The sequence below is a fragment of the Anser anser genome (genome assembly GCF_964211835.1).
Source record: "Anser anser genome assembly, chromosome: 12".
Taxonomy (NCBI): Eukaryota; Metazoa; Chordata; class Aves; order Anseriformes; family Anatidae; genus Anser; species Anser anser.
The window spans coordinates 21,852,522-21,878,158 of record NC_139733.1 but is presented as its reverse complement, the minus strand read 5'-3'; the positions used below and the strand labels follow the sequence as shown (position 1 = coordinate 21,878,158).

Sequence of the window (25,637 nt, the reverse complement as noted above, 5' to 3'; positions counted from 1 at the left end):
GTTTATTTTATTTTATTCTTATAAATGTTTTATGTATCATCATAGGCGTTTGTGGTACTTTCCTCTTTCAGCAAGTGTGTTATTGAATCTTGCTCATATGCAGTTCGGTACAGGTGATGACTATTTTGAAATTTTCCACCCATGATGGTCAGACAGTCCATCTGTCTGACTTTCAAATCAATCTGATTTGAAAACTGGGGAACGACAGCCCGGCTGTGGGGGTGTTCCGAGGCCGACCGCTGATCAGCACAGCGCAACGCTGCTCAGTACTCAGGTGGAAATGAGCGGCCAGCCCCTAGGTTGGTATGTGTCTGTGCTATTTATCTTTAAAACATGTTTCTCTGAAACACCTTAATTCCGAGAAACGTAGGAGCATGCGTTTGGGAGCATCGCATGGGATTTAGTGATTTGTGAGAGTATGCAGCAGATGCCAACGGCAACAAAAAGTAAGCATTTTAACAGAACGGGAGAAGGCCCAGAGGTTTGATATGATGGCTTTCATTCTTTTAAAGGCGGAAGGCAATACGTAACTGGTGGGACAGGGCAGAGCAGGGCAGCAAACCCACTCGGCCTTTTCCTCGCCGTGTCAGCCGGCCCTGCCGCGCACCAGCAGCAGGACAACTGCGACCTGCTCCTGGGCATGACGCTGGCCTCGCGTCAGGACGACATTTTGCACTTTTGGCTGGAAGTCTGAAGCATTTAGCTTCGGCTGTGCTACAAAACACAGCTTTCATCTTTTATTTTCCGTGCGTAAAACCAATTTTCACCGAAGTTCTCAAGGAGGGAAGGGACCCGTCTGCACCACACACAGCGTGCTGGGCACTGAGGACGACACGAGGCTATAAAACCGCCTCGAGCACCCTCAGCAGGGCACGGGCAGGCTCGAGGCCGGCAGGCAGGCCCTGAGGCCCGGTGCCGGTCCGAGGGACGAGCCCAGGCCCAGCGGGGCGCCCCGAAGGGGACCGGGCACCGCCAGGGGCCGCTGTGCCACCGCCGGGGGCCGCGGCTCCTGTGCCGGCTCCGGCGGCTCCTCCTCCTCCTCCTCGCCCTCCTCCTCCTCCGGCGGCGGCGGCTTCCCAGGCTCCTCTCCGGGTAAACAGCGATGGCCGCCGAGGAGGGAGGCGGCGAGCCCCGCAACAACATGGGCAACCACCTGCAGCCGGCGCCCGGTAATGGCCGCCGGGGGGAGGAGAGGCGGCGGGGCCGGGGGCAGCGGGCAGGGGCCGGGCGTGAGGCAGGGCCGGGGCCGGGGCCGGGCCGCGGGGCGGGGCCGGGGTCGGGGGCAGGGGCAGCGGGGCGGGCTCGGGACCGGCTGCGGGGGGAGCTCAGCCCCGCTGCGGGCCTGGGGAGGGAGCCGGGGAAGGCTGCGGGGAGGCCTCCGGGCTGTTTTTGGGAGCTGAAGCGGCAGGGAACGGCGAGTGGGGTGAAAATGATCGAGCAGTAGAGCTGAGGGTGTGCTGCTGGTGGAGAAATGTGGGGTGGCCAGCTGGGCGAGCTGCAGGGGGGCCAGGCTGCTTGGGCCAGAACAGGGAGGAGGGCAGTGAAGCTGTGCAGGTCACCAGCCACCCTGTCCTGTCCCAGCCCGTCCCATCCTGCTGCCCCTGGGCCTCAGCAGGCCTCTGGGGTGCAGGAGCCCGTCCTGAGTGCTCTGCCGTAGCTCACCCTAGCATATGTCTGAGGCCGGGCAGCAGTGGGAGGTGTCCCTGCCTTGCTGCTGCTCATGTTGTCACAATTCATCTTTAGGTAGGTGTACGGTGCTAACAGCCTTCCTGCTTATCAGCCTTCCGGCTAATGAAACTGCGGGCGTCGCTCATCGTCTGCATGCCCAGCGCTGGCAGTGCCGGCTGCTCGTAGCTGGGGTTGTGCAGAGGTTGTCCGCACCAGGCAGGGCTCAGAGAAGGGCAAAATCAGCTGTTATTGTATGTCTTGTGTCGTTTTTATTTATTGGCCGAGTCCACCAGTCTGTAGTGGAAGAATAGGCGCTCAGGCACCGGGCCTGTAGACATTAGGCAGCTGGTCAGGTGAAAGTGCTGAAAAGGCGTAGTTTCCACCAACGTGGGCAAATGCAGATACCCGACTCTGCAAATTTGGGCCTCTGTAAAACCTAACAAAACTTGAGGAAATCTTCTGTTGTTTTAGAAAGCCTCCACTCAGTCTAAATGCTCTGTAATGCCATTAGTAAACAGGGAAGCAGGATGTCCTCTGTACCGCACTTGAGGGCAGCGTTGAATTCCACGCCGTGTCCAGACTTCCTGCAGTGTTCATGCTGGAATTTGTAGAGCAGCCTGGTTTGTTCGCATACACTGTCATAATTCCTTGTGTAGGTACCCAGCGCATAATAACGTGCATTTTTCTGATTTAGCATATAGTGCCTCCAAAGTGACGTGAGCTCATGTTTTGGTTTTGGAAGCACCTCCTGCTAAACAAGAAAAAAAAATTATTTCAGAATAAGCATGCACATAGCAGTAAGTCCTGCTGGTAACTGATGCAGTTTGCTGTGGAAGGAAATTCTATGAGAATTGTGCCTTTGGCACTTGCCGTTCTCTTGTTCCTGTGTACTTGAGGTCTCATTAATCATGAAAAAAAAAATCAACAAAAATGTGGTTAAATGACAAATATACAGTTCCTTTTGTCTTCCATCTCCTGTTCCTGTAGTGTGACTGAGTAGGAGAGTGAAGCCGGCGGTGTGTTTTCGACATTCACATGGTGCTGCTGCAGTAAAATGAGTCATCATTCCTCTCAGCCCTCCAGATTCCCTCTGCCACCACGCAGCCCTTAGTGTGCGATTTGGGAGAGAACGACCAAAAGTTTGCAGGACGCAGTTGCTCTCAGATCAATGACTGTAAATTCCTTTTGTGCTCCGAAGAGCAAATGAAACAGCTTCTGTCTAAAAGGCTATTAAAACTGCTAATGATTCATACAATTTAATGAGTGCATGTAAACCAGAATATAATTTTCGAAGGAGACAGCTTCCCTCCCTGCAGCCCATGCTGCTGCACCAGAGCCACGTAAAAACTTTCCATTCTTTGTCTCCATCGAGCTAAAGAGCATGCTGGCCCTCTTGTACATTTTAAACATTTTGCAGTCATTTATGCTTCGGATTCCGAACTCAATATCATGGAAGAAAAAATTTATGCAGAAATGGAATATATTTTTACAATAATTAGGAAGTTGATGTCTTACTGCTTTAAGTTATGTAATTAATAAAACACCAAGGAGAGTCCGTAACCTCCTGTAATGCTGTATCATTTCTGTTCAATATAAATACAGTATTGGCTGGATCTGTAGCGTCAGCGTGTCGTGCTATTCCTCCTACAGAGAAAGGTCTGTAAACTGCAAGATCTAAAAAAAACCAAGTGAGATAAAACCAAAACATGACCATCAACTGAACATTTTGTAAAGAGTAGGTTTAACAAATGTGCCTGAAGGCCAAGGAGGGGAAATACACACTCTCCAGAGACAGCTCATCTCTTCATTGTTGTCTCGTCCTCCCACTCAGAAGGAGTACAATCTAAGTGAGCAAGGGTGCTGGTGTTTCTGAAGGAAGGATCCTTACAAACCCTATCCCTTCGTAAGGTTTGTTCACAGTACGTTTCAGATGAGATAATCGCTCCACCTTTAAGTTGTCAGCACTAATTGCAAAGACAGGCAACTGGATAGACTACTGTAAGGATATTTTCCTGCTGACGTATTAGATTTCAAGATCTAAATCATGGTTTTTGGCACTGTTGGGATTATCTTTTACTCAGCAGCTACTGGCATAAGAATCCTGCAGATATGATTTACAAAGTTTATAACAAATCTAATTCAGACATGTCATGGCATATAAATATTATTTATGTTCCAAGTGCCAGGAAATAGGATCAAATAATACAATTACAAATGTGTGTTAATCACGTTGTATTTGTTCTGGGTGAGTATTTACAGGCACACATTATATAGTAATACGTGGAATGGTCAGTGAAACAGCATTTTAGAAACACTTTTTTTTTCTAGTTTAACATATTTGTGTGGATTTTATACAGACAAATGCACTGGCTATGTGTTTAAATAATAAAACATACTGATAATTTATCTGTCTTCTTGCCTGAAAGTAATTTCAGGATTGATACCTAGAACTGAGAAATGACAAGAAAGTAGTAATTTTTAAATACTGTTTTGTACCTGAAGGTCTTTGTAGAGTCATAATACTGCCTTCCTCCTTTGTAGTTACCTTTCCTGTGTGTGCCTTTCTGTGTGCGCTGCGTTTTGTGATTATGTGTGGTACACACTGAGCAGAGGGTGACAGCAGTGAAAGAGCCTAAAAATATCAGCAAGAAGCTGTGTGAATGTAGAGCTTCAGATTACCTGGAAGTCAGTTGTTTTATGAACAGTTATACTGTACAGTGTTGTACCGCTGTAAGTGGTGTATTCAGCATCCTGTAAGAAATTAAGTTAGCTGGCGTCCCTGCGTTACAGGCAGAAGACGTTAGGAATTTAAACTAAAAACTACTACTGAAGTAAAAATCTGAACTGTCAGAATTTGTCAGAATTTTGTCCAAAAAAGGTTGTTCCTTAGCCTTTCAAAAATAAATTACCAGCTTTTGACCCTTGCTATAGAACAGTGATTTTGCTGTAACTGCAAGAATTTTTCATAGTTTTTACAAATATGCAAGCTGCTTCCCTGTGAAGAAGGGCTTTAGCCTGGGAATATTGAATGTGTTTCTATGATTCTCTTTTCTCCGTATTTTAATTTTCATTGGTTGATTTGTACACAGTATTCCTTATGTGCTTATTAGCAGAGAGTGAGGAAGAGGATGACAACGAAATGGAAGTGGAAGATCAAGATGGTAAAGAAGCCGAAAAGCCCAACATCATTAATTTTGACACCAGTTTGCCAACATCACATGTGGTATGTCTTTCTCTATGTGTCTTCCATTAAATGCAGTTTGAAGAAGTTTTGATTGGTTTTGCATAACTCTGTTGTAAAAGCCTTAGGTTAAAGGCCTAATTTTATTTTGTCCTTGTAAATCAACCCAGCCTGTTGTACTGCTGTCATTTCCTTACTTATTGTTTTCAGTATTTAGGTTCTGATATGGAAGAGTTTCATGGGAGAACGGTGCACGATGACGACAGCTGTCAAGTGATCCCAGTGTTGCCCCACGTGATGGTGATGTTGATTCCTGGACAGACGTTACCTCTTCAGCTTTTTCGCCCTCAAGAGGTTAGCATGGTGCGGAATTTAATTCAGAAAGACAGAACATTTGCTGTTCTTGCATACAGGTAAAATACACGAGTGGGTTTACTGATGGTATGCAGCATGTATTTGTAGCACAGTTACTTTGGATACTAAATCAAAAGCAGATGATTGCATCAGTTTTGTGGTGAATAACTAAGTTGTGGTCCGAAATTGTTAGGCAAAAGATACCTTCCAGCACATCGTGAAGAGGGTTTCATGTGTTACTGGGTTGCTTCATGACAGTATCACGTTTGTATTAGAGGAACAGAAAGTGTCCATCTGCCGTCCTAGTTTGAGCATCCTTTTGTAATTAGTCACTCTTTGAATGTATTGCCCCATTTTGCTTAAAGAAGCATCCTTAATTTGAAATACAAAAATGAGATTCTTGTTCTGACGACTTCATTGTCATAAAGGTGTATTTGCTTGCTTTGTGTACAAACAAGCGCACACAACGGTTGGACAAGAGAGTAGAGAGACATGAGATGTTAGAGAAATGGAAAAGATAAAGGCCAATATGTCCCGGAAGAAGCTGGGAGCATTCCTCCCTCTTTCCCCCACATTTACTATGGTTTAATTACGTAAGAAGTGGGAACGGTTGTTTTTGGAAAGTTGGTCTAAAGAATTTTGAACGTTGGCATTTCCGATACAGATACATTGGTGATCCCTGTGTTCCCAGGTTCTTACCTCTACACCCTTAAAGAAAACCAAATTAACTGGTTAAAAAAAAAAAAAGATACCATTAGAAGTTGCTTTTAAAATGGAAAAATAATGGCTGTAGTTAATTGAAAGTATTTTACCAAGTTTAGCTTTTTGCTAACAGTAAGTGGTAAGACTGTACAGCCAGTGCAGGTGGATTAACTTGTGAAATCTGAATGAACAGTACTATGTGGAGGGTAGGTAATCTTTTTAATCCTTTTACTTTTAGTAATGTACGTGAAAGGGAAGCACATTTTGGAACAACAGCAGAAATATATGCCTACAGAGAAGAGCAGGAATATGGAATTGAAACAGTCAAAGTGAAAGCAATAGGAAGACAGAGGTTCAAGGTGCTTGAAATACGAACCCAGTCGGATGGGTAAGAAAATAATGTATTTAATTTTACATAATGCAAATCTTGTTTCACCAAGGCATTTACCATATATTGGGGTGCATCTGGCCTGTCAGTCACACAACTGACTGATTAGTGTTTTTATGTTTAATTGGTAATTTCTTCAAGTATGTGTTTTAGTTAGAGCTTTGCTCTAAAATTCTCTAAAGAATGTTTGCCGGTATTTTGATGTGGTGTGTGTGTGAAAACATCTGTGACAACATCTTTGTTTCTGAAAACTAAGCCAGAAAAAGATGTTGATTTACCTGCATTATAAGTGGTAAAACTTTCAATATCTCTCACATCTGTGCTTAAACCAAATGTGAAATGAGAAGATACTCTCCTTTATCAGGTATGTGCCTTGTGTTGTCTTGTAGAAGGGCTCCCTGATACCATAGATATGCCTCCCTGGCACCATAGATACCATTCTTAGGCTTTCACGACCTTCAGGTGAAGAAATAAAAAATACCTGTTATACTTGCTATTTCTTACTATCTACCCTTTGGTTACAGTTAACAAATTCTGAATTTTACTATATAAAAAACTCAGTGTTGAACACAAGATGGCAGCACTTGGATAACTGCAGCAGCAATGACGTTGTTCAGAATGCTGAATCTAGAAACAGTTAAAATCTGTGCTGTTAAAGCATTTTATTTTGATGGTTTCTCATCTACTGACTAGGAGAGAACGCTTTTATACAGCATGTCCACAAGTTTCATTCATAAGTCTGAATTTTTAAATGTATGAAATAAAGGTAGTGAGATGAATTTTCTCATCATGGCAAGCTCTAGATTTGTTGGAATGACTTAAACTTATATATAGCTACTCTGCTTTCAAATACTTTAAAATACAGCAGATACCCTGTGCTTTAAGATACGTAGGCATTCCCGTTGTATCTCATGGAAAAGGAAGTTAACTGTGAGAGGAAAAAAGCAAAGTAACTTTTGGTGAAAAAGTTAGAGCAGTGATTTTCTAGTTTTGTATGCCAGTGCAAAAATATTTGGTAGGCAGCTAGTTCTGATTTTTAAAGGCAAATGAAAAATAGAGATTGAAGAATCTTCAGTGTATTGCTTCTGTCTTCATTTTAGGCATACTAGAGTCCAGTTAGCACAGTGGCTTTAATAATTTAGCAGAGGATGTCTGTATTTTGGATTCGTATGTTTGGATGCTACAAATGTGCTGTATGATCCCTATGGTAATTTGATTTACGTTGCTACAACTTAAAAAAAAAAAAACTTGGATGAAATGGATTCTTGCTTGAATTCTATAGTACCATGTAGTGATAAGCAGTAAAATCAATTTTTGAAACTCTAGTGTATGTGTATATATCTGTCTTTTTTTCCTTTTATCAGAATCCAGCAGGCTAAAGTACAAATCCTCCCTGAGCGAGTGCTGCCTTCAACAATGTCAGCAGTACAGCTGCAGTCTCTCAGCCGATGCCACATATTTCCTTCTTCAAAACCTACAGCGTGGCAGGACCGAGCTTTACGTCAGTGGTGGCAGAAATATCAAAAGGTCAGAAGCTAATTTTTTTTTAAATTACTGTGTTTGACAGTATTTTGAAAATGAGTATGAAATTCCATCTGTCTTCAGAAGTGGATGCACAACTGGGACGCTAGATGCCAACCTTCTGCTTTTTTACAGGCTGTGTGATTATTTATCAACTGTTAACGGCAGGGAAATACATGTTTTGTGTGCATTCTATTTGTTTTTAATTATAGTAGTATTTGATTAATGCTATTACCATAATATTCAATGTAATAATATTACAGTTGTTACTAATTTTTACATAAGCACCTCAGAGAGAATGCTGATTGCTAAAGCGTATAGGTGATGAAGTGTTCATGAAAAAAACAACAAATTAATAGCTTTTTATTTGTAGGCAGGTCAAAGAAACATCTTGACGTTAACTGTCATTGCTGTGCCCATAAAAATATTGGCAGTGTTGACAGTGCCGTGGGTCTTGTTTTGTACTTACAGTAATGTTTGGCTTTGAAAGTGAGGGTGCTTTTATAACTCTTTCTCTGTGGCTGGTTGATAGAGGTAGAAGAGGTTCTTAAAGAGCCGAGGTGACTCTCAAATTTCAACAATGAAACGGAAGACCTTTGATGTCTAAAACGTAAGAACTTGGTTGTTTGGAATCATAACTCCATTTGCTAATTTTGCTTTAAAACCTGCTTCAGTTAGAGAATTGATTTCTGTACCTGCAGTTCCTTTTTTACAGAAAATGTGGATCCACAGTAGAAAGATGGACTCTGTTTTTTAACTCAGTCAAATATTCCCACCCAGTTGTTGGCTAACAGCTAAGCTGAAGGTCAGAGCTCTGAGCATGCTTTATGGTGCATGTTCACCTTCTTATAAACATTTATATATCTCAAGTTTTTGTTAATTTTTGTGCTTAGCAATTTTCTTTCTCAGTTTGCAGCAGTATTTCTGTACAACAAATTTATTCAGTCCAATTGCACATGCATTTCTAAATCTTTTTTTTTTATTATTATTATTTATTGGTATTTGTTTAACAGACTTTCTGGGATAGCTAATGTAGAACCCATTTTTACATTTAATTTAGAAATGTTCTTAAATTTTGTTATGTTATTGAAAGTGACACGCTAGAAAAAGGTCACAAATCTCTAATTGTTTTATGCAATCTACATACGTTGATGTGTTAGTTAATAGAGGAAGAAAGTGGTTTTACACACGAACAATGTGGGTGAACTAGCAGTTCCATGGTCTTACCAATTTTATTTCCTAGAGCTTTCAGAACTTTATTTGCTTTACTCTTTGATTAAAAACAAAACCAAAACAGTAGAGGAGAAATAATCACTATCAAGATGTTGGTATTGCCATTAGGGAATGAGGCTCTACTTTTACTTCACTGGTACAAATTCTGTCATTGCTTGTTTACACTATTTTTGCATCACTGCAGCTGTAACAATACTTGAAATCGGTAGGGAATTTGCACTAAGATCATAGGGCAGAATTTTCAAGACTCCTAAGTGGAGTCTTGCTACAAACTTCTGCATTGCTCAGGGGAACGATAAGGTGTGATTTGTGCTAGAGGCATCTGTGCTATTTAAAAGGTGCTAAAATATGCATTTATTCAAGTGAACGTGCGTGCACTTTTACCAGTATACAGCATTTTCCTTTAGAAGTCTGAAATAAAGCATGCTGTCAAAGGATAATTTTGCTGGAATAAAGTACATTCCTATAATAAGCAGCCTGCTGGCATGTTGTACTAGCAGAGTTGTACCAGCAAAGCCTTTCAAGTGTAAACCTGGCTCCTTCTCAGGCACAAAGACCAACTATCATTAGCAGTCAGTAAGTGTGCACGGTGAGGTTAATGGGACAAGAGTTAGCACTGAGGACAGGAGAGAGGATGTGGTGAAACTCTAAACAATTCGCCACTATTTGGTTGGAGATACTTCTCCCACTGTAGAGAATTCATCAACTAATTAGAGAATTAACTAAGCAAATACCTTTACGCTGCTGGTAATTTGGTGGTTGACAAATTCAGTTTTGTCAGATGAGTGCAGTTAAAACGTAGGGTTTCTTGTCTGCAGGATATGCACAGGGTGCACACATGCTGAAGATACTTCAGAAGTGTTAGAGGCGTCCCTTTTTATTTTGTTCCACCTTACCTGCTGTGTTTTAGTGTGCAGATGTTTTAGTACACAATTCAAGGGCACGCATTAGTCATACCCAGTGAAGTATGATGCAGCTAGCATGGCTAAATCCTGCTAGTGAAATTTTTATTTTAAAAGACTAGAAGTCAGTAAAAATAATTAAGAGACTTTTGGAGGACTTTTTTCTGATATTCTTGTTTTCTTCCTCCACGTTTGTTTCTTACTCCATAGTCCATTTGGGTATGTAATTTTATTCACACGAGGCTGTTAGATGGATATTGTGCAACATTTTGTTCACCGTCTTTGGGTAGCGATAATAAAGCTGTTTAATAAATTTTCAGTAGGCTGTCATAAGTATCGATGTTCAGTAAGCATTTCTGAAAACATGATTTCCATTACAAATAGATACAAGAACAAGAGTGGATAGCGATACGTGATTAAGCATCAAGGCTACCCAACAGTTTTCTTAGTCAGAAATTGTTCTGCTGTGAGAAGGCATCCTCTGGAACTCCTGACTTGTGTGTTGTTATTTTTAGCTATGTTTTTAACACAACACTTTTCCGCTTTAAAAATATGACCATATATTCTTTGAATTTATAGATATCAGCTTAGGTACCTACTGTGGCCCATTAATCTCCTTCTTTCATTTTATGTATTTATGTGTTTGACTAAATTGATATGAAATGGTTTAATCACCTTACATAGTGATTTGCTGTGGTTGCTGAGGCATCAATAATTGATGGTGACTAAGGAACAGATGCGCTATCTAATAGTACTTAAGTTTTTTAACTGTCTACATTTCAGATAGATACTGTTTGGAGATGTGTATTTCTCATTAGTAAGCAGTAAAAATACTTTTAATGCTGAGACAGATTTTATGAGAAAATCTATGTATTGTTTATTTTATGCAAAAGTCCTCGGTGCATCTGAGAAGTGTTTTGGAAGCCTCATGTTGAAGTACTGTTTTTTATGGTGATCATTTGTTGTACCTTTAAATAGTCAAATATGCCTCTGTTTTATTTGTGTAAACAAGAAATGTTGGTAAGATCTGCCAGTGTTAAAGAACAAATATTTGTGATTTTGGTTTTAGAGGAAGTTTCACTGTGCCAGTTTGACATCTTGGCCTCCCTGGCTTTACTCTTTGTATGATGCTGTAAGTATTACCAAATAATATCTAATTATTGGATAATATAAAAGTTTTCATTTTGTTGGCTTGTAAGTTATGTTTTAAAGAAGGGTACAGCTTTCAGTTTACTGGTAGGAGCGGGAAGGACTTGCCTATGTATAGTTGTTCCCTGGTGCTAGAGCACGCATCTGGAATAGATACGAGAGGTTCGGGTTCTTGTTCTGCTGTTGTGGAGCAAAAAACTTGATCCTCTGTCCCACACGCCTCAAATGAGTGTCCTAACCAACTTCAGTCTCAGGTGTCGGCTTACTTAAAAAATATAGATATTTTATATGCATAATATATGTATAATATATGTAATGTATTTCTTTATTTATATATGTAGATATGTATATTAATACATAAAGCAATTACTATAAGGGAGGGACAGGTAGGGAGAAGGCTAATTCTGCCTAACCCTGATCTGTTTTATACATCTCTAGAACTTGAATAGTTGTCTACTTACCTGAGATGAGATTTATACCTACTACTGGTTGATTTTTGCCCATTTCCCATCTTCTTTTGCACTTAAGTTAAAAATACACAGGTATGAAGTGTTTATAATTATTGTAAGTCTTAAAAGCTAATGTCCACTAGGGAAAATAGCTTACTCTACATCTTGCTTCCTTTTTTTTTTTTTTTTAAAGAAAACAGAAATACCTATGTATTTAAATTAGGCTTTTCTTCTAAAAAAAGGAAACCTTGATGGAAAGAGTCAAGAGGCAGCTACATGAATGGGATGAAAATCTTAAAGATGAGTCTCTTCCAACAAATCCAATAGGTATGATGTTCTTTAGCTTATGAAATCAAATATTATGTAGGAAAAAAAAATCCTAAGAAAATAAGGGTTAGATAATTACTTTCTATTGACAGTCCATTCTTCACTTCCAGTTTCCAGCAAACTTTGATGGCTGATTTTGACGAAAAGATGATAGAACTTTTAAAGGTGTGAACATCTCCAGCTGTTCTGAAAGATGTTCAGTAAAACAAATAGAACTCTGTTGCGCTCCATGGCAGGAAGAATGTGATACAAATCTTTCGTAAGAAAACATGAGCCAAAAGCATACTAGATTTTAAAAATTATTATGTAAGTCCAAGTGGTCAATCACCGGTGATCTTTAACTATGGATTAGACAAATATGTTAGAAGTAGTTTTAGGTGTACGTGATCCAGCCTTAGGGCAGAAGGATATGCTGAGATGACCTGTGAAAGTCCAATATAAACTTAAGTTTTAGCACTCAATCTGTGAGAAGAACTAGTAAGTTTTATTTCTTCCGTAAGTTCTAACAGGTCTGGTACTTTCTCATTTCTAGATTTTTCTTACAGAGTTGCTGCTTGCCTGCCAATTGATGATGCATTACGTATACAGTTGCTTAAAATAGGTAGTGCTGTTCAGCGACTCCGGTGTGAATTAGATATTATGAACAGAGTGAGTATTTGTTTTACCTGTTATTTACTTTAAATTGTTCTCTGTCACACACACAAAGTGACAGTTAAAATCTATAACAAATAATATGTCTAAGAGAGTGAGTTTGGGGGTTTTTATTTTACCTTCACCTTGAAAAGATGACTTAAGAAAGAAAATGCTGTTAATTCTAGACTTTATTTGGCAGCAAGAGTCATATTTGCTTTTGTCAGAAATTATTTGAAAATACGCAGCAATTCCTTCACCAAGAGGTGGTGCTAGAAGTCTAGTGTTGTTGGTACCGATCTTAGGATCATCAGAACACCATATTGCTGTATAACATACTGCAATCAAGTAGCATTGTGCCATGAAGACTTGAGGACTTTGTAACAAAAGATAAATCTTTGTAGCATTGAGCTATTGAATATAAATCTTAGACTAAAAGGATTTTTGAAAAAGACATGTATTGACTTGTTAAGCAACACTTTTTAAAGTTATTTTAAAACTTCTCTTTTCTTATTTTCTTTCCATTCCATGGCCAGGTAATGCTCTAAATGTAGGATGTAGTTTATTTTTACATAGTACATTGCTTAATAATAGCATACTATAAATAATATTATGTATTATAATGCAAGTATTTGTCAGTCAAACTCATGTCGAATCCATCTGTTTTATGAGCAGTGTTTGCAAGAACGTCTTGCAACATTTCCAATAGCAGTTCAGATTGCTATTCTCTTTCTAAACAGAAAACATTAAAAGAGTCATCAGTATAATTAAAAGTTTTAACTGTAAACTTGCTTATGTCTGGTAGTGGTAGCTGGAACATTCACTATCCAATTTTTGAATGGAGAGACAAATTAATGTTTCATTAATGTGTTCATATAACAGCGCACCTCCTGAAAATTCATAGTAAAGCATTCTACTAAGCTGATTTTTAAACGGCTATTTTCTTGGTAATGTCAGTGATTGCTTGTTCGGCTTTATAGAAATTGTAGGGGAGAAATTGCTCTGTCATACTCTTTAAGAAAAAGGTCAATGCATCTTACATATTTGTCTTGAGAAATTTAAAATTATTGATCTACAGTATTCTCAAATTTAGCAAAACTTAATGATTGCATTCATCTTAATGATTGTATTTGTCTTCCTTTTGTGTTATATCTTAGAAGAGCAAAGTTGCTTTGTTTCTAAGTTAGATTTTAAAGACCTTAGCAAGTTGACTTGCTTATTGTGTAGTCAGATTAGTCAGATCCTCTTTTTATTTTAAAAAGCAAGTGTATAAAGATGATTTTTTTTTAATTTTATATAACAATTAACATTTACCATAAGTAATGAAAATGCCTAAACATTTTTATCCTTTGGTTTAAAGAGAAAATGTGATTGCTGCCCAGATAAACAAAGGAATTGGTACAAAGTCTATTATGAGGGAAGGGGAGAGAAATTTTATTATTTGCCAGCGTGCTGACAAGTATCTGGAAACGAATGAAATTACCATGTTGGTTTTTCTTTTCAAGTGTACATCTCTTTGTTGTAAGCAATGCCAAGATACAGAAATAACAACCAAGAATGAAATATTCAGGTGAGTTTATTGCTCTTAATCTTTGTGAGGTTCTTGATCAGAAACACTGGCACAGCAAAACATATTTTGCTGGGGTATGTCTTATAGCTAATGTGTTTTCCACAGCTCTAATAAAATTTAAGTAAATATTTATAGGGAATTTTCTTTATTAAACAGACCAAGTTATTTGAGCTTTTTTAATAAAAAGTTAGTAAATACAAACATCACCATGTATATTGTAACAGAAGTTAGTGTGAAAAGCCTTGTTATATCACCTAGTCCTGCATCTTGCCACATGCACTCTGTGGTGAGTTTTGAACTCCAAAACTCTACGTATAAAATTTGGGACCTCGTGAACTTTATTCAGAAATAATAGGACAAAAAATACTTTCCTGGCACTTCATTCTGACTTTCTGTACGCCAACAAACTTGAGCAGCAGATTAAAATGCACTAATTGTGTGGCACAGATAGGGTCCCGGGATGTTGTCGTATAAGCACATTACCTATGTATGTTGTTAAGCATTGTGATACCTCTCTCATTTAAAGAATATAGGAGTTAAGGCTAATAACCGTACTAGGCAGTATGCCCCCATTGTATATTTGACCTATACAATATTTTCCATGTTAAACAATGATAAGACTGTACATTTTCCAAATGATTGCTACTTCTGCCAGTCTTGTCATTGTTTTCATCTTGGATAACTAATGTCAGTCCATCACCTATGATAATATGAAGGTTAAAAGATGCCTTGGTGAAAGAACGTAAGACTCCCCACAGTTTTCCTTTGTCAGTGTGAAAAGAAGCTGATGCAATAATTAAAACCCATTTCTTATCTTCCAATTAAATGATGGATTCCAGAAGTGACAATTCCTGCTGTGTTGACATGATGTACTTTGACAGAAGAATGATGAGATGTTAGTGTAATGAATGCACATTTTTGCTGACTTTTAAAGTTCAATTTAAGAGTAGCAATATAGATGCTACTTGTTTTTATTGGAAGTTGTTACTCAGTAGAGGCAAGTAAAATAAACTATGAGTCTGTCGTGCTTTTTTTTTGTTTGTTTTTTTACAACTACTGGGCTGTAGTTTTTTGAGGGAAACATTAATAACAACCTTAAATGGGGGAGCTGCATAACAACATCCTGTCAGCTATCCTCTAATAACTTGTCCTCCTTAGCAAACAGCTGGGCAAGATGCAGCCGAACATTTTAATCCTTACTTGGGATAATATCTTTTTAACTACCTTTACTGAAGTAGAGACTTTTAACGAGGTAACAGGAGTACGTTAAGGCAGTCCCTTCCCTCGGCCTGCCAGCAGTGCTGGGCCTGAGGCACCCCAGGGCACGGCCGGCCCTCCTGGCTGCCAGGGCGCACTCCTGACTCGAATTCAAGTTGTCGTCAACAGCATTTCCTAATTTCTTATCGTCTGCAAACTTCGTATGCTTTTGAGTTCCACATGCAGATCATTTACAAAAACATTAAAGAGAACCGGCCCCAGAATGGAGTCCTGAGGAACTCCACTAGTGTCTGGTCACCAGCCAGAAGTAACCTCGCTATACTTGTTTGAATACTATTTTACGTAACGATTTTCTTTCAGTTTTTAATAACATAGTTAAAAATAGTGTTTTTTTTTCTACTGACTGATGTAGTTCTTCTGCTATGTAAAATAGTTTTAACCATCGGCTGTTTTTCATCTGTTTACATTTGAGAGCTTTTTTTTTTTTTTCTTTCTTGAACTTTGGCTAAATTCTTAATTGTCTGTCATAGTTTGTCCTTATGTGGACCCATGGCAGCGTATGTGAATCCGCACGGATATATCCATGAAACTCTTACTGTATATAAAGCCTGCAACTTGAATCTCAGTGGACGACCATCGACAGAACACAGCTGGTTTCCTGGGTAATACAATTAGAAGAAAAATTATTAATAATTTTATTAATTAATTTAATTTATTTTTATTTTATTAATAAATTCAGTTGTAAATGTATTCTTATGACAGTAGAATAGTAAAACATATAATTTTAAAATGTGTATGGTGATTTAGCTCATATGAAAAATAAGAAAGTAAATTTAGACTTTTCAAAATAAAGAATGATAAATTCATGTAAAATGTTTTCAGAATTTCTCTTGAATTTTTTTGAATATTTTAACATATTAAGATTTTAAAACATACCCTTTGAATCTCAGAGCTATGAACAGGATACTGATTTTCTGGGAATTTCTTTGTGTATGGTTTTAAGTAAACCACAACTAGTACCAGAACTGTTGTTTCCATGCAGTTTTGTTTGATCATGAAGTATGTCAAGTACAAATTGAAAACATAGTGTATAAATGCAGTTACTCTACTGAGATATATTTTTTTAGACCTAAAAACCGAATAAATGTTATATTACTTTAAAAATGACTAACATTATATTAATCTGATTATTGTTAATTTTTTTAAGTACTCTCGTTCCCTGCAATAGTAGCGGACTTAATTGTCAAGATGTAAATGTGTACCTAATAATGAATGGTCTTGCATCAAAATGTCACACCTCCCTGGTAGGAATTTTTTTGCCTAGATAAGCATGCTTCAGGCACACGTTCAAAACTTTGAATATTTAACCTCTCAGCAGCAGCTGAAATGTCAAAATATATTTGAATTACAGTTTCACAGAAACATTATTTATAGTTCCACAAAAATACTTGTTACAGCTTCACCAAATCACTTTTCTGTGTGGCCCTTTCTGTACTGCAATGTCAGAAATCGTTCTTTTGTCCCTTTGGCTATTGTGTGTCTAAAGCAGCATAAAATAATACGTTGCTGTATTTCTAGCCAGTCCAAGGTTCTTGACTAATACATGTACTCATTGACTCCTGCATTTTTTTTTTTTTAATTTCGTTTATTTTCTGGACTATCATAAAACGCTGAGTAATGACTTGGAGGGCAGGTGGTGTATCTGTCGTAAGAACTGCATGCTTTAAGATTCCCTGAGGAAAACTTTTAGCTCATAGTATCTGGAGTTAATTTTTCTCATCCTTACCTGTTTTCTTGGTTCTTTTCTTCTCTGGTTTTGAAATATTCACGTTCTGACTTTTGAAGCTGTTAAAGAAAAATCTGTCTGGAAAATGTGGTTCCCTTTTAATTTATCAGCAGTGCAAAAAACACTTTTATTTCCATTAAGTAACTTACTCTCCAAGAACCACTTTCTGACTCTCTTTTATGGCACACAGCATTTCATTATATTGTTGAAATGCTGTGCTACTAAAATACTCGTTACTTTCTGTACTTGAAGGCTGATTTATTTTTTAAGATTTGCAGGGTTTTAGATGAGAGCTGGATACCTTGATTCCCTAAGATTCTTTGAAAATCCAGCTTGAAACTATAATTCTCTTCTTACCTGATAAGTGAACTGTGGTCTGGTATTTTGAAAGCATCTTTTCTTTACAAGTCAGCATCAACCTTTTCTTTTGTTTTTGATAGGTATGCGTGGACTATAGCCCAGTGCAGAATCTGTGGGAACCACATGGGATGGAAGTTCACAGCTACCAAAAAGGATATGTCACCTCAAAAATTCTGGGGATTGACACGGTCTGCTCTCCTGCCTCGGATTCCAGAAACAGATGATGAATCGGGCCACGATAGATCACCGTTACTCTGCCTGTAATCTAGTAACCTGCTTTTGGAGATGAACAGGCAGTAGTCTGTCTCTTAGATGCATCTACTCAGTTCTGCATCTGATGCCTACTTAACCTTAAAACAGAACAAAAAACTACACTCCCCCCCCCAAAAAAAAAACACCAAACAAGCAGGCTCACTACGTTTGGATTTGGTGTGCATCCACATTACTGTTGCTTCAGCCACCCTGAGAACTGAAGGTTGAATCTTTAAAATGACAGCTGGGGAGAGAAGGTGGTATGAGACACCAAGAAATCACTTTGATTCATCTGGTCAGAGTTGACCGAACTTTCTACTTCTGTGTATAATTTCAGAAATGTTTACTGCTATCAACCTACAGTGAAAGAAGGAGACAAAAACTAAAATTGCAATTAAACAGAGTATAATTTATGCAATATATGATGGTAGATACCAGTTACTTACTGCGGAGTATTTCCCATAATATACTTATGTGTTTTTGATGAGAATCCCTGTTTCTAACTATGTGGAATACTTCCAATTTTATGCTTGTGCTGTTTCTCAAATATTAGCTGAATAACCATCAAAGAGTACAAGGCTGAAGCATGTATTTTGACTGATAGTGTGTTGGAAATGTTAGTGGCAGTGCTGTAACTGGCAGAAGCAAGAGCTGCCTGCAGCTAGAACAAGTATGTTACAAAATGCCCTTTGAAAAAAACTATATTATGTATATGGTCCTTATAAGTTATCTGATATATTGAGCATTTCTGACTTCAAAAGTCTTTTAAATTTTAAATTATTTATACAAAATATACAGATCAGTCCCAGAACATAAAATACATTGTCATTTACTGTTGAATGTGCTTATATTTACTTTTCAAAATTGCTTCTGTGAAGATTAGTTTACAGGTATGCATGCCCAGGGTTCCACGAAGTATCCTCTGCAATACGTGACTATGGAGATTTTTCACTAACACATATTTTGATAAGGGGGAGGCAACATATCTTTTTTTTTTTTCTTTTAGACTTTCATATCAGAAGGTAAAATTTTACATTAGCACCTTACCCTACAAAAGGCAAACGTTCCTGATTAAAACAGAAACAAAAGGCAGTGCTTTTTGTTTGTTTTTGTTTTCTGGAGTGCTGTCTGTGCTACAGACATGGGTACCAAAACAGGGCAGCTTTTGCTGCTGCAGGGTTGATTTTTTTCATCAGAATGCACTTTGATGGCAGAAACTGAAGATGGCAAGATTTCTTCAGTTTGTGTGTCCATACATATTTTCTTTTGAAGCTTTTTCATTCACTCTTCATTTCTTCTGTGTAAATCTTTAAGAACTTGCATTATTAAATACTATGACACAAAACTGCTTAAGATTGAAGACATAAGCCACTAATTGTTCCTTCTCAGTCACACTCTTACATCAAACATGTAGCATGGATAGATTACTGCAGTGAAAGGCTAAAGCCAGACCTCTACAAGACAAGTAGCCGATTTAAGCGGTAATGTGGTATTTGTTACAGCACAGCTGAGAAAAAATCCAGATGTGAAAAGATGCTAGAAGCTGAAAGGCTGTTAGGATAGTTTATTATGCTAGGTATGTAGAAACTAATGATTGTGTAACTCAGGTTTAGTTCTTTGAAGCCTTCTACCTCTGTGCTTCTGTGATAACTTTTGTTCTCTCCGTAGACATCTTTAATACCATATTTAATTGTGTGTGCAGTGCTCTGACTTGCCAGTGAACCATGAAAAGCAATACTTCTTTGAATATAATTCTGAACAAATAGAGGGTGAACGATGGCTCATTTTCTTAAAGAAAACATTCTGTATTTTGATTATGTTTCTATAATAAGCTTTCAAAAGACTGACATGCTAAGCGGTAGTGTGAGCAAGAGACTGTGAAACTTCTGTACTTAGCAACCACCTAAGTCATACTTAGCTTTCCCCCTCACTCCCTGCACAGGCACGGACATACATGCAGCACGCACATGGGTGCACACAGACACGTGTGGCTTAGCTATAGGCTTAGTTTATTTTTTCCCTCTGAGATACTCAAGTATCTGTTGTTCCTATCGCCCTCAGTAGGTCTTGTGGGCAGTGGGAAGCCTGAAGGTGCTTTAAAGTACCTTCTGCTGCCATTTGCTTTAAGCATCCACAGAGGGTTTGGTGAGTGGAGCTTTTAAAATGATCATTTTCTCAGCTCTCACTGAACTTCATAAGGTGTTTTGGGTTTTGGCCAAGTCTTTTAGATTGCCTCAACTGAAAAATGGCATTATGGTGGCAATGTTTGAATACAAAATAGGCATATTTTTGGTATTGTGTATATATAGTCAAATGTAAACTAATATAATTGAGATAAGTCAGAAGTAAATTTTGCTCTAACTTAATTTTATTGTTGATGATGCTTTTCCATCTGCCTAACCTTCTGTGTAATTTGCCATTTCAAAGTCCATGACAATTTCCAGGTTGAAAGCAAGTATAATTCACCTTGCTGCAGAAATGATGAATCCTGCTGTGGTGAAGCTGGCCATTGAAGTGGTACACATGTAAGAATTCCCAAAATGTACCGCACGTGACTTTCAGCGTGGATGTAGAGTTGTGAATGGTTCAATACGTTGGTTAATATTTTCTATGCTTCTTTTCTCTTTTTTGGAGAGAAAACTACTAGAATGTTGGGATTGTGAAGAACTATTTCTGACAAATATGGACATCATACGCTTTTGAGAGCTAAATACAAAGGAAATCAGCAAATTTTATGATAATAGCTGTATTTACTACATTCATGGGTTGGCATGTAGTTTCATGCTGTAATTAATCCAACTGACATGCTGGCTGCTGCCAAAAGGGACTGCTTCTCTTTTCTCTCCCTCTGTAATTTGTGTCTATACGTGAGACCTGGGAATTACAGAGTCACGGGATCGGAGTACTGATCACACAGCCACATCCGTGCCAGGTCTGACGGAGGAAGGACGAAGAAGCATCTGGGGGGGGGTGTAGACTGGGGACTGCCCCGTTGAGCAGAACATCTCAGCTGGGTTGGAGTACAAGTAGCATAGAACTGTTCGTTTCCAAGCTATCATTGCCGTAGCCGTAGAATAAAGACGTCATACAATCGGAGCCTGTAATTTTGCAAGTTTTCATATATTTTAGTTTAGATGAATAGGTAGAATCACAATAGGACATTTGCACACTTGTTCTGAAATGTTCGAACTGTTCTTTTTTAATAATAATGCTATTTTTGTATGTGCTGCAATTAATTTTGTTCCTCATTGTTTTTCACCTTTAATTGCTTTGTAAAAGCTGCAGAAGGGGTAGCACATTCTTTGCTTTAACTCTTCCTCTGCCTTTTGGGACAACTTTTTTCTGAAAAGTCTTGTTGCTTGCAAACATTTGCAAAGAATAAAACTCAATTTGTTTCAAAACTGATCTTGGAGGACACATTTTTTGCTGACTGGAACAGAAAGAAAATGGGTTTACACTGTGTTTCGAATTGTATTGGTTACAGAAAACAATGTTAAGGGAGTTGAGCAATGGGCACAGCTGCCTCCTCTACCCCTTCCACCCCAGCACGGCTCCTGGCTGGCCACTGGAGCCCAGCTGGGTGCCCAGGGAGCCGGGGCTCTGCCCAGGCTGGGGTCTCTTTTTTACCTATCCACCTTCTTTGCTCCTCCTGCTCCCCCTTCACCCTGCACACCTCCATGGCTTTGCAGAGCCCTGCAGTTTCTGCACCCTCCCAGTCTGGGCCCCCTGGTTCCCATCTTGTAGCTGTGAGCTTCGTCCTTCCTGGGACCAGCAGCACCTGCAGCTTGTTAGCCCACCCCTGAGCGTGACCAGGAGGCCTTAGAAGTCCTCCATCAGCTAACCCTGCTGGAGTAAACATTCCCTCATTCTTACGTGCTCTTATAAATCAGTGTGACCAACCAGACTTAGTTCCCGTCTTTCATATTATCCCTTATTGCTTTGGAAAAAGGTCCTTGACCCCGTACCCTTATTAAAGGAGCAGATACTCTCCTTCTAAGTACCCTGACAAATGTGTTCAGTAAATGAGGTTCTGCTTCAAAGAATGTCCAGCCTCAACAGGCAAAGAACAGACAAGACACAGAACAGCATGAAGACAAGACATAGGTTGTCATTCCAATTAATAACTAAAATGAACCCTTAGGACATTTATCTCAAACTCTTCTGTCTCATCTGTGCACTTATTTTAATCTGCCTGAGCAATTCCTAGATAACACTGCTAGTGCGGGACTTTTTGTACTACAAGAATGTCCTGCTCTTAATAAAGCTCTGCAGCACGCCCTGGACCTTTCCTTTCCCTGTATTTTCAAATCTTGGTGTCTTACAAGAGCTTTGCATGGCTGCATGATGACCCCCCCCCCCCCCAAAATGTGCAGGTAGTACGAACTCGGGATGGGTGCCATGCTATTGGGAAAGCCCCACAGTTTTTCTAAGTGTTATACAAAATCACACAGAGTGTGTGACAAAAGCACAAGGATTGCGATGGGGATTGCCATACAGCTTCTTCACAAAGCTACTAGCACATGCCCTGGAGCATGCTTCCTGGCCTCGTATTTCTTTTGGTACATTTTTATCTGAAGGTACAATGACTAAATGAGGCTATAGGATTGTAGTTTAGGCTATATGCAGGTAGTGGAGCATGCTGAATTGAATTTCAGACTCTTTGGGAGCTATTGTCTTACCAAGTTATAAAGAAATTACCTAAAATGTCAAAGCTTTAAATCCTTGTCCCCTTGCACAGCCTGGTAATGAAGGATGCTGTTAGTCTTGCTAGCACAACGCTCTGTTAATGGAACATAATCTGCACTGTCCCGTCGGAGCTGGGAGAAGCTTTTGAAGGGAGGAAAAGGAATGATTACACTACAGCCGGTCCTGCTCGACAATATTCCGCTAGATTTGTTGATTTATTGAGGCTTGTAAGAACGGTTACCCACCTGAACGAGAGCCCTTATAGAAGACTGGATACCTAAAGATGTTACCCCTGATTTTACTGGCTCCATAGAAAAATTATAACGGGTCTGATATGGGAGTGTGCTCTATGGCTTCCTTAATCTTAGAGTGCTCTTCTAGAGAAGGCAAATGTGACTTTTAGCGTGCTGAGAGGCCACACTAATTGAAAAGATTCATCAGTGTCCAAGTATTGTGGCACTTGTCTGCATTCAGACACAGTTTATGTTTTCCTCGCTGTACACATTTTTTCTCTGCCCACTGGTACCTCTGCTTCTAGTATATGGGAACAAATAGTTTGGTATTGCCATCAAAAAACTATTTGAGTCCTAATCCCTCGAGATTCCCATTTAAGTTAATGAGCCATTTGTGTCTGTACCATATGGGGAAGTAAAATAAGGATAATAATCCTGCTTTTATGTTCAGCTAGATGAATTCCCATGTACAACGCTTATTTATTGTGCAAGCTGTAGATACAGGCATCGCTCCTTCCCCAAGCTGAACTGAAACAAGGTTGGGGGGGGGCGGTGGGGGGGGTGAGGTGTAAACTTAACAGACCATGGCACAGTTCATAACTGTTTAGGAAGCACAGTTCCCAGAAGCGAATGTGTGCTGGAGATGTCTTTGTGAATCTACTCCACCATGTTACTGCGTTTGGAAACCCAGCGCAGCGCCTGGCCCACTCCAGCCACGCCACCAGGGTGACTTCAGGGGCTGTGCCTGGTTTGTGGGGGCGTGGGGACAGGGCTACAGGCCCTGCACACACCTGCAGAAAATATTCTTTCACCAGGTGCAGGGAAACTGAGGCAAGGGCACAGGGAACAGATTACTTCAGGCTGGTGACCAGACACTAGCGGGGTTCTTCAGGACGCCATTTTGAGGCCAATTCTCTTCAATGGTAAATGAACTGCACACAGGACTCAAAAGTATACGAAGTTTGAAGATGAGAGGAAATTAGGAAGTGCTGCCGACGGCATCTTGAATACGAATCAGGAGGGTACCCTGGCAGCCAGGAGGGCTGGCTGTGACCTGGAGTGCCTCAGGCCCATCTCTGCTGGCAGGCTGAGGGAACGGATTGCCTACAGTGCAGGCACCATGTGCTGCACAGGCCGGGCCTCCACAGGAGGCGGCCTGTGGTGGCCGCCTCCTCAAGGCCTCTATACACGTATCTACGTATACAGCAGACATATATAGAGCTATGTGCACATAGATGTAGCTGTATATGCACTGGAAAGGCCAGTGTGGCAGTGTCTGGGGGAGCTGCTCCAGACGCTGCCCTCTGGCGCAGCTGACATTCCTCTGAAGGGTTTGCTGAGCTGCTGTGCCGCCCACCAGGTGGGCGTGGGGCATTTGTGGTTATTTTCCTCCTCATATCTTCCCTTCAGGCCTTGGGTTCATGGGCTCTGCAGGGAGAATCAGCCATGACCTTTCCCCTAAAAATTCATTCAAGCCAATCTGGCCTTTCAATCATTTTTACAGATCATTACATTTTGAGAGAATGGCAAAAACGTTCATCAAGCCTCAGAAACCATCTGTGAGGGAAGCCAGTTTGGATTATTTACCATTTTGCCCTTCACACAAGGTTTCCCCCCAGGGCAGCGATGAACTTGGGCAGGGGAGGCACCTGTGGCTCCCTCAAACACAGCGGCTCTGGGCTGCAAGGATGTTTTGGTCTGTGCACTCCTGTCCTGCTGCTCCAGACTCCAATTTGAACGAAAATTAGCTTCACACACAGGAAAAAGAGAGTTTATTTCATTATTCTTTGCAAACTGTTGAGATATGTCCCCCCAAGGACAAGAGGGTATATGGGAAATGTTAATCTTTTTTTTTTTTTTTTTAAGAGAAAAAAAAAAAAGAAAAAACACCAACCAGACTGAAATAGATTGATTTACATCAATACTGGCAGCTGATTTTTAAAAGGGACATCACAGTGGGGAGCAGCGGACAGCTACCAACCAGCAAATCCCCATGTGTTTCTGATACGTAACTTTTAATTAAAACACATTGTGCACATTGTTTGACCAGTCAGGTAATCCTTTGGAGAAGGGTATTTTACTTGACCATCTATGTTTAAATGCTTCATCTCTTATCTCCCAATTTGATATTTAAATATTTTGTACCCTATAAAAAAATGTTTATTCAAACAGATCATTTTCCAGAACTCAGCCTCATACTGCTTGTTTAAAATATGCCATTGTTTTGATTGAACGCAGTTTCCTTTTTACTAGGATTTAATTTCTTTGAGATGTAATAAAACAGAGATGCTGGAAAAACCAAATGGAAAGAAGTATAACAAGACTTTTAAACGAGCTATTTGAGCACATGTGCTAACCATGCTGAATTCAGAGCAGGACTATTTAATTATGATGCTTTCAGAACAATCTGTTTGTGCTTTTTTCAGCAGGCACCGGAGATCATAAAGCTTTCAAGTTTCTGTCCTTAAATATCGGAAAAATCCTACCTCCAAGTGGGGTTTGACCCAGACAATTGTGCGTAACATAAAGCGTACTTGCTAACATTTTAGCATCTCCACAGAAGTTGCCTTAAAGGATGTAGTTTTGTCAAGTGTTCTTTAAAAGAGAATAGACTACTAAAGCACTAAATTTTATTACTTGTCTCCCTCCCAAGATTTTAGTAGTTCAATAAATTGCACAAGGACACTTCAATTTAATTACATAATTAAATCAAACACCATCGTCTTATCAGGTTTGCCTTATTAACAGAGAAAAACAGCACGTTTTTCCCTCCCTTGCTGTCTCCCTGAAGTTCTTAAGTACCTTCAGAATAATTTAAAGTAACTGATTTCCTAGGGAAAAAAAAAGCAGCTGGTAACTTGTCTATATTAAAACATAAAATGCTGGGTACTGTGCCACTGCTCTGATGTTACTGCCATCTAGTGTTACAAAACGGTATCTGAGGAAAAGGAAACGACTTTATTATAGTAACCATGGTTTTGTAAGAAAATTTAAACCCAGTAATAAAATTTATATACACAAGAGATGC

General features: G+C 39.6%; 1 protein-coding gene across 2 annotated transcripts; it reads left to right on the top strand.

Annotated features, from left to right (window-relative positions):
• Window positions 1-864: 864 nt before the first annotated feature.
• Window positions 865-21,095, top strand: CRBN (cereblon). Of its 2 annotated transcripts, none has more exons than XM_083795100.1 (11): window positions 865-1,169; window positions 4,782-4,891; window positions 5,060-5,262; window positions 6,144-6,293; window positions 7,658-7,820; window positions 11,019-11,081; window positions 11,790-11,874; window positions 12,407-12,522; window positions 14,010-14,074; window positions 15,823-15,954; window positions 17,519-21,095. In XM_083795100.1, the coding sequence occupies exons 1-11, from the start codon at window positions 1,103-1,105 to the stop codon at window positions 17,700-17,702; spliced, it is 1,338 nt and encodes a 445-aa protein (XP_083651226.1). In that variant the 5' UTR covers window positions 865-1,102; the 3' UTR covers window positions 17,703-21,095. The 2 variants fall into 2 exon arrangements, with proteins under 2 accessions (XP_083651226.1, XP_083651225.1); XM_083795099.1 differs by having other exon boundaries at window positions 866-1,169; window positions 4,779-4,891.
• The last annotated feature ends 4,542 nt before the right edge of the window (window positions 21,096-25,637 follow it).

Excerpts from the sequence above, each read along its gene's own strand:
- CRBN (XM_083795099.1), top strand. The coding sequence starts at position 1,103 with ATGGCCGCCGAGGAGGGAGGCGGCGAGCCCCGCAACAACATGGGCAAC. Across the intron at positions 4,892-5,059 it reads GTTTGCCAACATCACATGTG|TATTTAGGTTCTGATATGGA; the intron begins GTATGTCTTTCT and ends TATTGTTTTCAG. Across the intron at positions 14,075-15,822 it reads ACCAAGAATGAAATATTCAG|TTTGTCCTTATGTGGACCCA; the intron begins GTGAGTTTATTG and ends TGTCTGTCATAG.